Source organism: Neomonachus schauinslandi, chromosome X (genome assembly GCF_002201575.2).
Source record: "Neomonachus schauinslandi chromosome X, ASM220157v2, whole genome shotgun sequence".
Taxonomy (NCBI): Eukaryota; Metazoa; Chordata; class Mammalia; order Carnivora; family Phocidae; genus Neomonachus; species Neomonachus schauinslandi.
The window spans coordinates 533,500-548,716 of record NC_058419.1 but is presented as its reverse complement, the minus strand read 5'-3'; the positions used below and the strand labels follow the sequence as shown (position 1 = coordinate 548,716).

General features: G+C 37.9%; 3 protein-coding genes across 3 annotated transcripts; 1 reads left to right on the top strand and 2 right to left on the bottom strand.

Moving 5' to 3' along the window:
* Window positions 1-1,743: 1,743 nt before the first annotated feature.
* RAB39B (RAB39B, member RAS oncogene family) lies at window positions 1,744-5,146 on the bottom strand. The gene is made up of 2 exons (XM_021682670.1): window positions 4,932-5,146; window positions 1,744-2,170 (listed from the first exon to the last, which is right to left on the bottom strand). Exons 1-2 carry the CDS (start codon window positions 5,144-5,146, stop codon window positions 1,744-1,746), a joined length of 642 nt encoding a protein of 213 aa, XP_021538345.1.
* A 2,455-nt stretch (window positions 5,147-7,601) lies between these two features.
* Window positions 7,602-7,846, bottom strand: LOC110574035 (DNA-directed RNA polymerases I, II, and III subunit RPABC4-like). Its single transcript, XM_044911863.1, has one exon. The coding sequence runs from the start codon at window positions 7,844-7,846 to the stop codon at window positions 7,670-7,672; it is 177 nt and encodes a 58-aa protein (XP_044767798.1). The 3' UTR covers window positions 7,602-7,669.
* A 992-nt stretch (window positions 7,847-8,838) lies between these two features.
* On the top strand, window positions 8,839-9,195 carry LOC110574024 (cytochrome c oxidase subunit 5B, mitochondrial-like). The gene has a single exon (XM_044911862.1). The coding sequence runs from the start codon at window positions 8,839-8,841 to the stop codon at window positions 9,151-9,153; it is 315 nt and encodes a 104-aa protein (XP_044767797.1). The 3' UTR covers window positions 9,154-9,195.
* The last annotated feature ends 6,022 nt before the right edge of the window (window positions 9,196-15,217 follow it).

Here is a 15,217-nt window from a genome sequence, read left to right as displayed (position 1 = left end):
GCTGCAGGTTGGTCCAAGGTGGTTTGTTTCCATAATTTTCATTATTTGGCTGCTTCATTCTGGCTGAAGTAAATTCCCAAACGTTCAGATTCAGTCACATTCATACTGAAGTTCAATATTATATGTCAAAGCAATTTACCATTGTCAGGCCTTCCTATCACAATGGATATGAGAAACCTGACTATTCAGAATTGTTTCCTTACTGTGAAAGGTATGGCTTTTGCCTAGCTCAACTGGCTACAGTCCAAAGAATAATTTAAAGCATGACCTCTCTTCAAGAAGATAATGGAAGCTTAAGCCAACCATTTCAATTTTCTGATGCAATTAGATGTCTGTTCACCTGAGAATTAAGAGCTGACTCTCCAGGATAGCCAAGAATCCAGTGTAGTTATATGGCAAACAGGTGGCTAAGGTCATTGTGAGTTGAGTATTTTATCCCCATCCCACTCCCCATTGCTGTATTTGGTTCCTTTCAATAATATGTCCACTGTGTTTCAGTGATAAGAACACTTGTAGCCCACACAGTTTTAATGTGTTTTGAGTTGTGCAATTATTTACTCATTTAAAGCCCTCTTGTCAATGATACCTGAATTGGCTTTACCTTTTGTTTCATCCCCAGGTTCCCTCAGGATTATAGCTGAGTCGTAAGCAATAAGGAAACATATCCTAACATGTGGAGAACATTTATTTACAGTCATATCTCTTCCAAAGTAAACAAATTAATAACAGTTCATTCATCTGATAGCAGGCACAAGATGATGCAGTGGAACAAGAACTAGGAGTCAGGAGACCTTCCCCTTAGCCAAGTGAATCTCCTGCTTCTTAGTTTACTCTTGTAAAATGGGGAAGAAAACCTCACAGGCCTGTTGTGATGATCAGTAAGTAATTCAAGGGACTGTTTGCAGGGTCACAGCGCCTCTTGTTGAGCAGGTACTCAGCAGTCCCTGTACCTGAAGAGTCAGGCAGGTGAAACTCAAGGCATGGTCAGAAGGGACAGAGGGTATGGCATGGATTACACTGTTTCTTCTACTTATGTGGTAATTTGCATGGGACAGTTTCTTTCACACTGTTGGTTATTCCATCACAAGGGTGTACATTTTCTGGAATGTGATAACATCAGTGTGTAATGGCCTCCCTTTTCATAGTCACACCAATTTTACTAGAACAGCAGGCCTCGAAAGGGTCATAGTAAATAGCTGGTCCATGCCCCTCATTCTACGGATGAGCTGTTTAGAAGCCAATCGGTCCTTTACAACGAAACCCAGCACACACACTTGGTGTGGGATATTCTCACTGATTAAGTTGATCTCATAGTCATTTTTAGTTTTGCGAATTGTTTCCAATGTGAAACTTTTTTCCCCTTTACATATATCTTTATGTTTGTGACCTATGAATGAGCTGGAACACCAACAAATAGTTATTCTGTCTGTGGGTGTATTTTTCTGGAGCCTAGCTCCCCAAACCTCAGCCCCTTGACATGTGATCCACAAAGGGCACATGGAGCAGCCACTGCCCAGAATGGGCCACAAACACTGCCTGGCCCATATCAGTAATTCAGTCCCTCAGTCACAGCACCCAGGCTCCCACATCCACCCACCCACAGCCTGTCAGAAACCCCTTGAGAAGGAGGCTCACTTGTATGTAAAATGGAGGTTGAGTCCATTCAGTCACGCAGGGATTCTTTTCATTTTGATCACTTTTAAGTTCAGGTGGGAGAGCATGTTTTGGAAATAAAACAGCTGACTAGCACAAACATCTCCTTTCTGATTTGACAACCTCTTCTGAAGAGTGAACCACATTTGGTACAAATCCACTCTTCACCCCTTCCCATCCCTCCTGGATTGTAATATCCCCCCTTTTAACCAGCTCATATATGTCTCTTGTCAGGTCTGTGAAGGCTTTCTCCACATTAATGGCGTCTCGGGCTGACGTTTCAATGTACTTCATGCCGTACGCAGCAGCCAGTTTCTCTGCCTCGTGGCGAGTCACTTGCCTCTGTGTATCCAGGTCACACTTGTGACCCACCAGAACAAATACAATTTGGTAGGGCTGAACGTGCACTTTGGTCTCTTCTAACCACTCATGGACATTCTGGAAGGACCTGCGGTTGGTAATGTCAAATAAGAGAAGACCACCTACTGAGTTCCTGTAGTAGGCGCGAGTGATGGATCTAAAACACAAGAAAGAAGTAAAGAATAAAGGCCATGCCCAAACTCCTGTACTTCGATGAACTCAGATAGTGTATTCTAGTGTGTCTGGTTACTGACACAGTCCTTTAGTAAAGATGATTTTCTTTTTTTTAAACAATGGAATGCAAATGTCATCTGTAATAATAATAACACATGAATTTTAATTGGGCAAAACTAAGAGATAGCATCTTCTGGAAAAGAATGCTCATGGCCTTACAGGCATTTTCCCTTGATTCAGGTAGAACTACGGCTCACTCTCCCACCCTGGCAAAATGGGATACCAAAGTCACAGGTTATTATGAAGAAAAGTGAAATAATGAATGTTAAAATGTTCTCTGACCTGGAGAGCTCATGATAAATTCTAGCAGTTGAAAGAAAATTTAAAAAGATTAGAAGTGAATTTATGATAGATGACAGAAAATGTTTATGAGTATATATACGTATGTTGCAATATACTCCATTTTTTCCCATTTATCACTTCTTCTTTAACTCTAAGGGGGTCCTCCATCTCTTCTCTGAGGAGAAACACATTTTGTTTTTTATTTTCTAGGCTATGTAGAAATGGGAAAAATAAGAATGGTCTGCGAAGGTGTCGAGCAGAGTGCCTGTCAGCCCTATTTCCTGACACATTTCAGAGAGGCTGACTCAGGAGCTACCACTGGGAAAAACTGCCCAAATAGCAAAAATTTCCCCTTAAAATGATACAACTTATTTAAAGCGGTGTACCTGGAATATTTCTAAAACCTAACCTTTGCTGTACTTAAACAAGAAACGTCCAATATTTTAACTTCTTGAGTTGAGGAGCATACATATGTTAGGGTGCTTTACTTAGAGCATATTAGAGCTTATTAGAGGGTGTCGAACTATTTGCCTCTACAATCACTTGTTTTAGACTACTGGGCTTTTTGATCTATGTCTCTTTTTAGGTTTTGTGTCTCCTTCGATGAAAAAGATAAACAATGAGGGACTCGATAGCTTAAGGCTTAGGACAAATGGCCCAGTGATAAGAGAACAAACATTGTCCAGGGAACTACAGTCCAAGCTAGATGATAGTAAGAACAAATGTTACAAATGAGTTCAAGTCTCCAGAACCAGGCAAATCAGCCCTGGAGACTGGAAGCATTTCTAATTCTCTTATGTTTAAAGGGTCATGGAGAATGGTAGGTGTAATCAGAAAATTCAACACGAACAAAGGTTTTGATTCGTGAACAACTTGGTTCAGGAAATTGGTGAGCAAGCTGTAGATCCCTGTCAAAACTCTAAAAGACATTATTATATTAATGGTTTGTGAGTATTTAGAAAGTAACAAAGCCCTTTCTAAACACAATATAGGGCTACATAAAAATTAAAACTTCCATTCATCAAAAAATTTTCTTAAAGTTCAAAGACAAATGACAAACCAGGAGAATATTTTATAACATATATGACAGAAAAGGATAATAATCTATAAAAAACTTTCAAATCAATATCACCCAATAAATAATAAGCGGTAGATATGAAAAGGCTTTTCATACAGAAAGAGATTCCAGTAAACATATAAAAGACACCTTTTTTCACTTCTAATATGAGAAATGTAATCAATTCAAAGTGAACCTGTACAAGGATATTTGTCACAAGTATTGTTTGTGGAAGTTGGGGGTGGGGTGGGGTGGGGTGGAGATAAGTTTGTAGTAAACTCTTCTCTCTACTCTTCTTCGACTACCTAACCAGTATTTCCTATGCTCAATTAGTGTTCAATAAATGAATAAATAATCATAGACGTATTTGAAAATGAATAAAGGCTATTGAGTCCTTTTGATCTAGTTCCTGCTGCCTTATGTGACTTTAGCTCAAATTGTTCTCTCAAAGTTTTCTGTGTACACTGCTCTCTCTCACTTGTCTTAATACATGCTGTTTTCTGTCCCTGGGCTTTTCCTGTCTTTGCTTGGGTAGTCATCTTCTCCAGGTAGCCTTTTCTGTGTTCAGACATATAATTACACATGATGCATACTACAAAGGAAAGACAAAGGGTTGTAGGAGAAAATTAAACCTGTTCATTGGTTACTCATTATATGCTGAGCGTTATAGTAGGGAGTGGGCATACAAATATGAACAAGACACTCTTTTGTATAATTGCTGATTATGTATTTCCTCCCACTATGCCAGCACCAAAGTTCTAAGAGGGAAGGGCCTGTGTCTGTTTTGTTTACAAGGCATCCTCTTGTGTGTTTCCTCGGGCTGTTTCCCCAGAAACAAGCCCAGCGCCTGGCATGCAGTGGATGATCTCTGAATGTGTGCTGGTTGCAAGAAGGAATCAATCATCAGTATCTATTTCATATAATTATGTGTATCTCTATATATCTATATCTGTATCTATGTCTATAAGTAGCTATCTCTGTATATCATCTGTCTATACCTGTCAGTTATGTTAGGATGACCTGCAAACGTTTTTGAAAGTAATATAGCATAAGGACTGAGATTGATAATTTACCGTGATCAATTCCAGCTAGTTTATTAGCCACCAAGGGGCAGATTGGTGGAATTGTGCAAGCAATACGTATTATCGACTGGCCCTCCCTGCCAGGGTGCTTCTTACCCTGCACTGAACTCCCGGCTAGCTGAAGGTGGGCTTGAGCAGAAATCCCCAGACCCTTGGTATCGTCCCTATGGGGCCGCGACCAGGACCAGGAAGTCCTCTTTCCCCAGGGGTTGTTCAAGCCGCGAAGACCCTCCCACTGCTCGCGGCCCCGGCTGCGCTCCCACCTGAACCTTTCTTGACCCGCGGTATCCCAGATCTGGAGCTTGATGCGTTTTCCTGGCTCGATCTCCACCAGACGGGAGAAAAAATCCACTCCCACAGTGGGGTCCGAAACCTGGGCAAAGCGGCCTTCGGTGAAGCGGCGGATCAGACAGGACTTGCCCACCGTGGAATCCCCGATGACAATGAGCCGGAACTGGTATAGCCAGATGGCCTCCATGGCCGGGGATCAGCAGGTCTCCTTGGCCCGGGCCGGCCGTGGGCGGCGAGAGGGGCGCCCAGCCGAGGCCTCGGAGAGCGTGGCTTGGTCCGGATCTAGATCGGCAGCGAGCACATCGCTGGCCTGGGAGCCTGAGGCGAGGTAGGCCCAGGCGCAGGGAGAGCGAAGGAATGGATGCTGCGCTCGCAGAGGTGATGAAATGGCAGCAGCATCAGCACCACGCACTCTGACTCATCACTGACAACCGAGTTACTGTAATCCCGCGCGTAGACGCGACGCCCGGGGCTGCCACACTGTCTGTAAAAGGAGCGCACACAGAAACAGCCGCGGAAAAAAAATACAGCGCCTTCCTTTCCTTTCTCATTCCTCCACCCACCGCCTCTTCTTAATTTTTTTTCTCTATCTCCAAATAGCGAAAGTAATACCTTTTCATTAAAACTAGCAAAACAATCCAAAATGTACACAAAAAGGTAGATCCATAATTATCTGACCCCTCCCTCCCCAAGATATTAACAGCTTGGGATATATTCTTTCATGTGTATTGCCATGCAAATATATATACACATAAAAATTTATTGCTGTTTGATTTTACAAAGATTGGATCAAATTGGACCATTATTCTGGCATTTGTTTTTTGCAATTAATAAAGAATCATAGACATCCTCCATTTCCAACTCATTTTCCTTTTACCATGACAATGCTGCAATAATGATTCTAAGTATAGTCACACATATGTTATTTGTGTGAGATAGAGTCTTTCAAAGCGGACCGGGAAGTCAAAGAGTATGAACATTTTAAATGTAATGGATTTGGGCATTATACATTGTAAAAATACTTAGCAATGTAAATTCTACTTAGCAATATGTGAAAAGGCCATTTCTTCACATTTTTTTCAAGCATCGTGTTACAGTCTTTCTGAATTCTTGCCAGTCTGATGTAGTTAAATAAAAACGTGCTCATTGCTTTGTTTTACATTTCCCTGACTACTAATGAGGTCAATACCATTTCTTGTGCATTGACCATTTGTGTTTCCTCTTCTGGGAATGGCCTCTCCGAATCCTTTGTTCTTTTTTTTTAAAAATATAATCCCTTATCATTGCCTTACTAAATTAAAAAACAGTTTTATTGATATATAATTCACATACCATACTATTTGCTCATTTGAAGTGTACAATTCAATGGTTTTTAGTATAGTCACAGAGTTGTGCAATCCTCACCACAGTCAATTTTAAAATATTTTCATCATCCCCAAAACGGACCCCTACCTTTTAGCCCATCCCCCCTCTATCATCCTTCCCTCCTAGCCCTAGGCAACCACTAATCTACTTTCTGTCTCTATAGATTTCCTTATTTGGGACATTTCATACAAAGGGAATTATACAATATGTGGCTTCTTTTCATAGAAAATTTTTCTGGCTTTATAACTGGCTTTTTTCACTTACTATAATGTTTTAAAGGTTCATCCACATTCATTTTTATGACTGAGTAATATTCCACTGTGTGGATGTACCATTTTGGTAATCCATTTATCTATTGATGGACATTTGGGTTGTTTCTACCGTTTGGCTATTATAAATAATGCTGCTCTGATCATTTGTTTACAAATGTCTGTCTGAACACATGTTTGAACTCTTTTGGCTTTGAACCTAGGAGTGGAATTTCTGAGTTCAGTGGTGACTGAATGTTGAATGCTTTGAGGTAATGCCAGACTGTTTTCCATAGTGGCTGCAATGTATGAGGGTTCTTATTGCTCTGTTTCTTCTCCAACACTTGTTATTTTCTGACTTTTTGACTCTAGACATCCTAGTGGGTGTGAAGCGGTATAGCTCATTGTGGTTTTGATTTGCATTTCCCTGAAGACTAATGACAATGTGCATATTTTTACATTCTTATTGGCCACTTGTGTATCTTCCTTGAAGAAATGTAGACTCAGATCCTTTCCCCACTTTTAAACTCGGTTATTTGTCTTTTTATTATTGAGTTGTAAGAATTCTTTATATATTCTACGTACAAGTCCTTTATCACATATATGATTTGTAAGTATTTCTCCCACTCTGTGTACTCTTTTTTTTTAAATGAAAAATTTAACTCAAAATAATGCATGCATGCTAAGTACATTCGTATACTCAATACAAAATGATGCTGGAGAGTTTACAAAGTTGGTGATGTAAAACAGTAGTTCCCAAGGAACTTACTTACTCAGACCTTACAGGGCCCTAGAAAACTTCATTTTTAACAAGAATCCCAAAAGATTCTAGGCCTTAATTAAAAGAGTGGTTTAGGGAAGCACTTGGAAGTTTCACTCTGTGTCAGATTACATATACAATAAAAGTAAATTATAAATCATGTAATTGAACAAAAAACTTTTCTTTATAGAAACTATTAAATAGATATCTAAATACAAGATGGATTTTAAAATGAAATGTTATTTGTATTTGTAAAGGTATGTACACTAATCAAAAGCTATACAACATTAACAGCAAATCCAAGTACAAATGAAGATAATCCTCTGAATTCCATGTTTCATTGAGCATCAAAAACCACCAATCTTTTAGTCCTTTTCTTGTACATTATTCTGTATCCACATTCTCTGCATCTGATTGGATCCCTGGATTTTATTTCATTTTCTGGGTGACATTCTCTGCAGATATGTATCATTGGCTGCCGCTTTGGGGGTTGAATGTCCTTTTGGGTGTCCATTGATAGTCCCTCTAAATACAACCAGCCAATTCCTACCCATGTAGCCCGCAGAAACTTCATACTCTGAACTCTGTGTACCCTTTTTGCACTTTCTTGAAGGTGTCTTTTGAAGCACAGAGTTTTAAATTTTGATGAAATAGAAATTATCTTTTTTTCCCTTTTGTTGCTCATGCTTCTGGTGTCATGTCTAAGAGTACTTTGCCAAATCCAACGTCATGAAGATTCACTCCTAGGCTTTCTTCTAAGATTTTTGTAGTTTTAACTCATACATTTAGGTCTATGCTCTATTTCGAGTTAATTTTTAAATATGCTAGAGGTAGGGATCCAACTTAATTCTTTTATGTATGGATATCTAGTTGTCCAAGCACCATTTGTTGGGAGAGGATATTCTTTCCCCATTGAATGATTTTGGCACTCTTGTTGAAAATCAATTGACCATAGACTATGGGTTTATTTCTGGACTCTCAATTTTATTCCATTGGTTTGTATGTCTAGTCTTATGCCAGTAACACATTGTCTTGATTATTGTAGCTTTGTAGTAAGTTTTGAAATCAGGAAGTGTGAGTCCTCCTCCTGTGTTCTTTTCCAAGATTGTTTTGGTTATCTGGGGCCTCTTCTAATTCCATATGAATTTTAAGATCAGCTTGTCAATTTCTGCAAATGAGGCAGCTGGGATATTGATTGAGATTTTATTAAATTTATAGATCAATTTGAGGAGTATATTCATCTTAATAAAATAAAATAAAATTAAATTAAGTCTCCTAATGCTTGAACATAGGATGTTTTTCCATATATGTAGGTCTTTTAAAATTTCTTTTAACAATGTTTCTTAGTTTTCAGTTTACAAGTCTTACACTTCTTTTGTTAAGTTATTTCTAAGTATTTTATTCTTTTTGATGCTATTGTGAATGGAGTTGTTTTCTTAATTTTATTTTCAGATTGTTCATTGCAAGTGTATAAAAATACAACAGAGGCTGTTTGTGGTGGATGTGATGGCTTCAAGGTTACTTCGTGGAATTGGAGTGCTGGCCATGCAGGACCTCAGTGGAGTCACCATGGTGCACTTCATGGCATCTGCAGGTGGTGTTCCTACTGAGACGAGCAGGCAGCTGGGCTGGAGAGGTCATGATGACTGCATGGAAGGGGCTAGACCCATAAATATGCTAGCCCCACAGGCAACTTCAGGCACCAAAGAAGACCCTAATTTAGTCCCATCTATCACCAACAAGCAAATAGTGGGCTGCATCTTTGAAGAGGACAATAGTGCCTTCATCTGTTTCTGGCTGCACAAAGGTGAGATCCAGTGATGCCCTAGCTGTGGAACCCATTACAAGCTGGTGCCCCACCAGTTGGCCCACTGAGCCTTTGTACTAACTTACTCAAAATGTGTTGTGAAGTGTGTGATACATCTTTTGCCATTTTTTTTTTTACTTTCAATCAGTTTGTATTGTGGGTTATTAAGCATTTCTACTGTATATATAGTTGTATCATTTTTAAAAATCCACTCTCACAATCTTTGCTTTTTTATTAGATTTTGTTATTGTAATCATTTTTATACTTGGATTTGCATGTGTCATTTAATTTAATTTTTCCTTTTCTATATATCTTATGGGATTTTTTATTCCTCTATTCCTTGTGTCTGTTCATGTCTTCTGCCCATTTTTAAACTGGATTATTTGTTTTTTTGGTATTCAGTTTTATAAGTTCTTTATATATTTTGGATACTAACCCTTTATCAGACATGTCATTTGCAAATATCTTTTCCCGTTCTGAGGGTTGCCTTTTCGTTTTGTTGATTGTTTCCTTTGCCATGCAGAAGCTTTTTATCTTGATGAAGTCCCAATAGTTCATTTTTGCTTTTGTTTTCCTTGCCTCAGGAAACATATCTAGAAAGAAGTTTCTATGGCTGATGTCAAAGAGGTTACTGCCTGTGTTCTCCTCTAGGATTTTGATGGTTTCAGGTCTCACATTTAGGCCTTTAATCCATTTTAATTTCTTTTTATGTATGGTATAAGAAAGTGGCCCAGTTTCATTCTTTTGCATGTTTCTATCCAGTTTTCCTAACACCATTTGTTGAAGAGACTGTCTTTTTCCCATTGGATATTCTTTCCTGCTTTGTTGAATATTGACCATATAGTTGTGCGTTCATTCCTGGGTTTTCTATTCTGTTCTATTGATCTGTGTGTCTATTTTTCTGCCAATACCATAATGTTTTGATCACTAAAGCTTTGTAATATAACTTGAAGTCCAGAATTGGGATGCCTCCAGCTTTGCTTTTCTTTTTCAAGGTTGATTTGGCTATTTAGGGTCTTTGGTGGTTCTTTCAGAATGGCTGAAATTAAAAACACAAGAAATAAGAAGTGTTGGCAAGAATATGGAGAAAAAGAAACACTTGTGCAATGTTGGTGGGAATGCAAAGTGGTGTAGCTTCTGTGAAAAACAGTATGGAGGTTTCTCAAAAAATTAAAAATAGAACTACAATATGATCCAGTAATTCACTACTGGGTATTTACCCAAAGAAAATGAAAACGCTAATTTGAAAAGTTACATGCACCCCCATGTTTATTGCAGCACTATTTACAACAGCCAAGATATGGAAATGACCCAAGTGTCCATTGATAGAGGAATGGATAAAGAACAGGTGGTATGTGTGTGTATGTATATAAATATATATATAATGGAATATTACTCAGCCATAATAAAGGATGAGATCTTGCCATTTACAATGACATGGATGGATCTAGAGAGTATAATGCTAAGTGAAATAAGTCAGTCAGAGAAAGACAAATACCATATGATTCCACTCATGTGTGGAATTTAAGAAACAAAACAAAGAAAGAAAGAGACAAAAAAACCAGACTTAACTACAGAGAACAAACTTGTGTTTGCCAGAGGGAAGGTGGGTGGGGGAATGGTTGAAACATGTGAAGGGAATTAAGAGTACACTTATCTTGGCAAGCACTGAGTAATGTATAGAATTTTTGAATCATTATATTATAACCTGAAGCTAATATAACACTGTATGTTAGTTATACTGGAATTAAAATAAAAACTAAGGAAACAACATTGGTACATCACTAATAACTAAATTCCACGCTTTATTAAAATTTCACTAATTTTCCCTAATGTCCTTTTTCTTTTCCAGTATCCCATCTAGGGTGCCACATTACATTTTGTCATCATGTCTCCTTAGCCTCCTCTGGTCTGTGACTGTTTCTCAAAGTTTCTTGGTTTTTGATAACTAGAGACCTTTGAGGAATACTGGTCAGAGATTTAGTAGACTCTCATTTGAGATTTGTTTGATATGCTTCTCATGCTTCTACTAGTTAGGAGTAGATCCCTATAATGTGAATGTTTGTTTGCTTGATGTTGTCTGAGTTAAGATCCCTTAACTTATCATCATTTTAAAAAATTCTATTATCTTGGGGCGCCTGGGTGGCTCAGTCAGTTAAGCGTCTGTCTTCCTTTGGCTCAGGTCATGATCCCAGGGTCCTGGGATTAAGCCCTGGGTCAAGCTCCTTGCTCACTGGGCAGTCTGCTTTTCCCTCTGCACAGGGTGCTTTGTGCCTGTGTTGCCTTGGTGAGTACTGACCCAGGGTGTTCTGGTGTGTGCAGTGCTGGGGTTGCTTTTGTGGATGGCTGGGGCTGGTGTGGGCTGGGGGCTAGGGGCTCACTGAGGCAGCAGACCAGTTAAGGCGCCCAGACTGTGCACTGGTCTGTGCTTTTAAGGTGGAGGGGAATGTAAACTGTGGAGCTCACCAACCCCTACAACTCAGAGAAAGTTCCAGCAGCTCCCTCACCATTTGGTGGAGTTCTAGGGCTGGTTCCTTTATATTCTAGTTGCCCTTTTAAACCATGGCTTTTTTTTCTGTTTCCCAGGGCAGACAAATCTACTCCTGGTCTCTCAATACTCTCTCTCCCCACTGCAGTTCACAGTGTCAGGGGTGGGGGTTCCCTTTGTTACTTTGTCTCCCTGTCTCCTGCTGTTCTCTGTGTGGTCTCTCTATCTTTTGTTGTGCTGACGCTGTTCAATCAGCTATCAGTTCTTCTTCAGGAGGAGTTGCTCTATAAATACATATCGTTTGGTGTGTTCTGCAGAAGAGGGTGAATTCAGGGTGTTCCTATGTCACCATCTGGGACCAGAAACTGTAGTTAAACTTTTTTGAAACTTTTAATTTTTATATAATTATACTTTTACCCATAACATAGCTTCCCCCAACAGTAATGTTTGCATAATGATTGTACTTATACCTCTTTAAAGTTGTTTGGCACAGAATTTTTCAGGTTCTGATTTGTTTAAAATTTTTTTCTTTTTCTATAACCTTGATATTTGAAACTAGCTTCATTGGATGTGAAATCCTTGGTTCACACTTTTTTCTTTGAAAAAGAAAAAGCATTTCTTGAAAATGCTGCTTCATTGCCTTGCCTTATATGTTGCTTTTGGAAAGCCTGATTCAGTTTAATTAATTTGACTTCATGGATTATTTCATCATTTTGCCTAGAGGCTTAGAGGATATATCTTATCTTTCATGTCTAATAATTTTACTAGGATATGTCTTGGAGTTAATCATTTTGGTTTATTTTCCCAGAAACCTAGTGGGACCTTTCAATGTGTAGACTAAAGTCTTTCACTTTGGAAATTTTTCTTGGATTATAGGTTTAAATCTTTTAAATATTAGCTCTGTTACATTGTTTTGTTTTTCTTCCCCAGTAATTCCAATTACACATTGCTATTCCTTTGCTTCTCTTTCAATTCACCAATTTCTTTCTGATCCTTTTTACTTTCTTCTTGGTTTTATTTTCATTCTCTCAGTTATTTTTTCTGCCTTTTTCAATGCACCTTATTAAATTTTCTTCAGTCTATTTTCTCTTTGCAACCTTGTAATTTATCTTCACTTCTGAGATAATTTTGTCTCTTTCTTCCATTTATTTTCTAGTTTGATCAATTTTCTCGTTTTTTTCTTGATTTATTTTGAAAGTCTGAATCCAGGTGATTTTTTTCATATCCCCAAATATTTGTCTGCATGTTTTTAAATTCAGTTTGGAATGTTGTCTTACAGGTTTTTTTTCTGCTTCATAGTTGTTCTCTGTAAGGAGATGTTTATCAGTTGAGGTATGTTGGATCTTGTTTTCTGATTTTTTTGGTACTAACTCTATAGATTTACCAAAAGTTACTTCTCACTTCTTTTTATGTCTTGTATTTTTTCCCTAGAAGCCATACTTTTTGAAGACTGCTACTTCAGATTCCTTTTACTCTGTGTTCTGGCCTACCAGGACATTTTAAAACATATTTTTATACTTGAGTTAGACTTACTCTTTCTTTCAATGATTTTAGATTAACCCTAGGCCCATGACTAACTTCCTTATTTCCTACAGTTTTTATCAGCCTGCGTTGCTCATTACAGAAGTTTGTGGTGCAGCATGAATGTGACAGAGTACTTCCTGGAATTTGGTATTTTTTAAAAACTTATAGTTATATTGATGTTTGGGGATTTTTCTGCTTTAAGTTATGCTTCCCCCCGTGGTTTTAGTGCCATTTAGAATTTTTGTTATTTATATTGAAAGACACAAACCAAGGCAGCTACCATTGTCTTCATCAACCTGGAAGTCTAATTAATCTTTTAAAAATTTTTCCTAACTTAGAAAAACCAGATCCACCGTCCCCTACTTTGCTGAGATCACAAGGTATCATTTTCCTTACCTGACTAGCTTAAGACCGTCCCACCTTTGCTGATGACAAAACAGATCTTGGAAGTGGTCTTAGATTGTAGCTTGTATAAAAGAAAACCTATCCTCAGACACTGGGTAGTATACACTTACCTCTTTTTTTCTTATAAATAGCAGTATTTATTTTAGGTTTTCATTTTAATTCCAGTTAGTTAACAGAGTGTTATATTAGTTTCAGGTGTACAATATAGTGATTCAACACTTCCATACATGACCTGGTGCTCATCACAAGTGCCCTCCTTCATCCCCATCCCCTAGTTCACCCATCCCCCCACCCACCTCCCCTCTGCTGACCATCAGTGCCTTCTCTATAAATAAGAGTTTGTTTCTTGGTTTGCCTCTCTCTCTTTCCCCCTTTTTGATCCTTTGTTTTGTTTCTTAATCCACATATGAGTGAAATCATATGGAATTTGTCTTTCTCTGACTTATTTCGCTTAGCATAATACTCTCTAGCTCCATCCACGTTATTGCAAATGGCAAGATCTCATTCTTTTTTCATGGCTGAGTAAGATTCCATTGTATATACGTACCACATCTTCTTTATCCATTTATCAGTTGATGACGTTTGGGCTCTTTCCATAATTTGGCTATTGTTTGGATACTAACCCTTTATCAGATATGCCATTTGCAAATATCTTCTCCCATTCCATAGGCTACCTTTTAGTTTTGTTGACTATTTCCTTTGCTGTGCAGAAGCTTTTTATTTTGATGAAGTCCAAATCATTTATTTTTGCTTTTGTTTTCCTTGCCTCAGGAGACATATCTAGAAAGAAGTTGCTATGGCTGATGTCAAAGAGGTTACTGCCTGTATTCTCCTCTAGGATTTTCATGGTTTCCTGTCTCACATCCATTTTGATTTTATTTTTGTTTATGGTATAAGGATGTGGTCCAGTTTCATTCTTCTGCACATTACTGTCCAGTTTTCCAATACCATTTGTTGAAGAGACTGTCTTTTTCCCATTGGATGTTCTTTCCTGCTTTGTCGAAGATTAACTGACCATACGGTTATGGGTTTATTTCTGGATTTTTTATTCTGTTCCATTGATTTATGGTCTCTTCCTTTTTTGAGGCTGAACTTTGTTTCTCCTTTGAAGGACCAAGTTAAGTTCAGCTTTTGTTTTCAGATTTGAGTGATTTTATTTTAACATGTAAATTTGAGTACATATAGTAATAGAACATTTTAAATTCTATACAAATCTTTGTCATTATTCTTTAAGGATAGTGTGCCTTATCTTTTTATGGACAACAACAAGATCTTTTGGTCAGTCCAATTTCTTAGTTTCCTTTTTATTTTTATGGAATAAAGGTCCAATTTACTTTGAAACTTTACCATATATTTGCTTCTGATCTTTTAAAAATTATTATTATGTTTTATTTAATGAATACTTGCTCATTTAACAATATAATCTGGTCATATTTGTCATATTCTCATCTCTGACTATGAGACAGTCATATTTCTCGGTGTTTAATGCCATTCTAATACCAGTTGGTCTTGATCTCTTTTTAGAGCTGATTTTAAAAATCATTCTTTTAGGATTTGTCTCTCTGATATACTTACTCTCTGATTTTATTATTCATATCAGAAATAAACTCACCCATGTATTAAACTAACAAAAATGTAAAATTGTTTTAATGATTTAAATG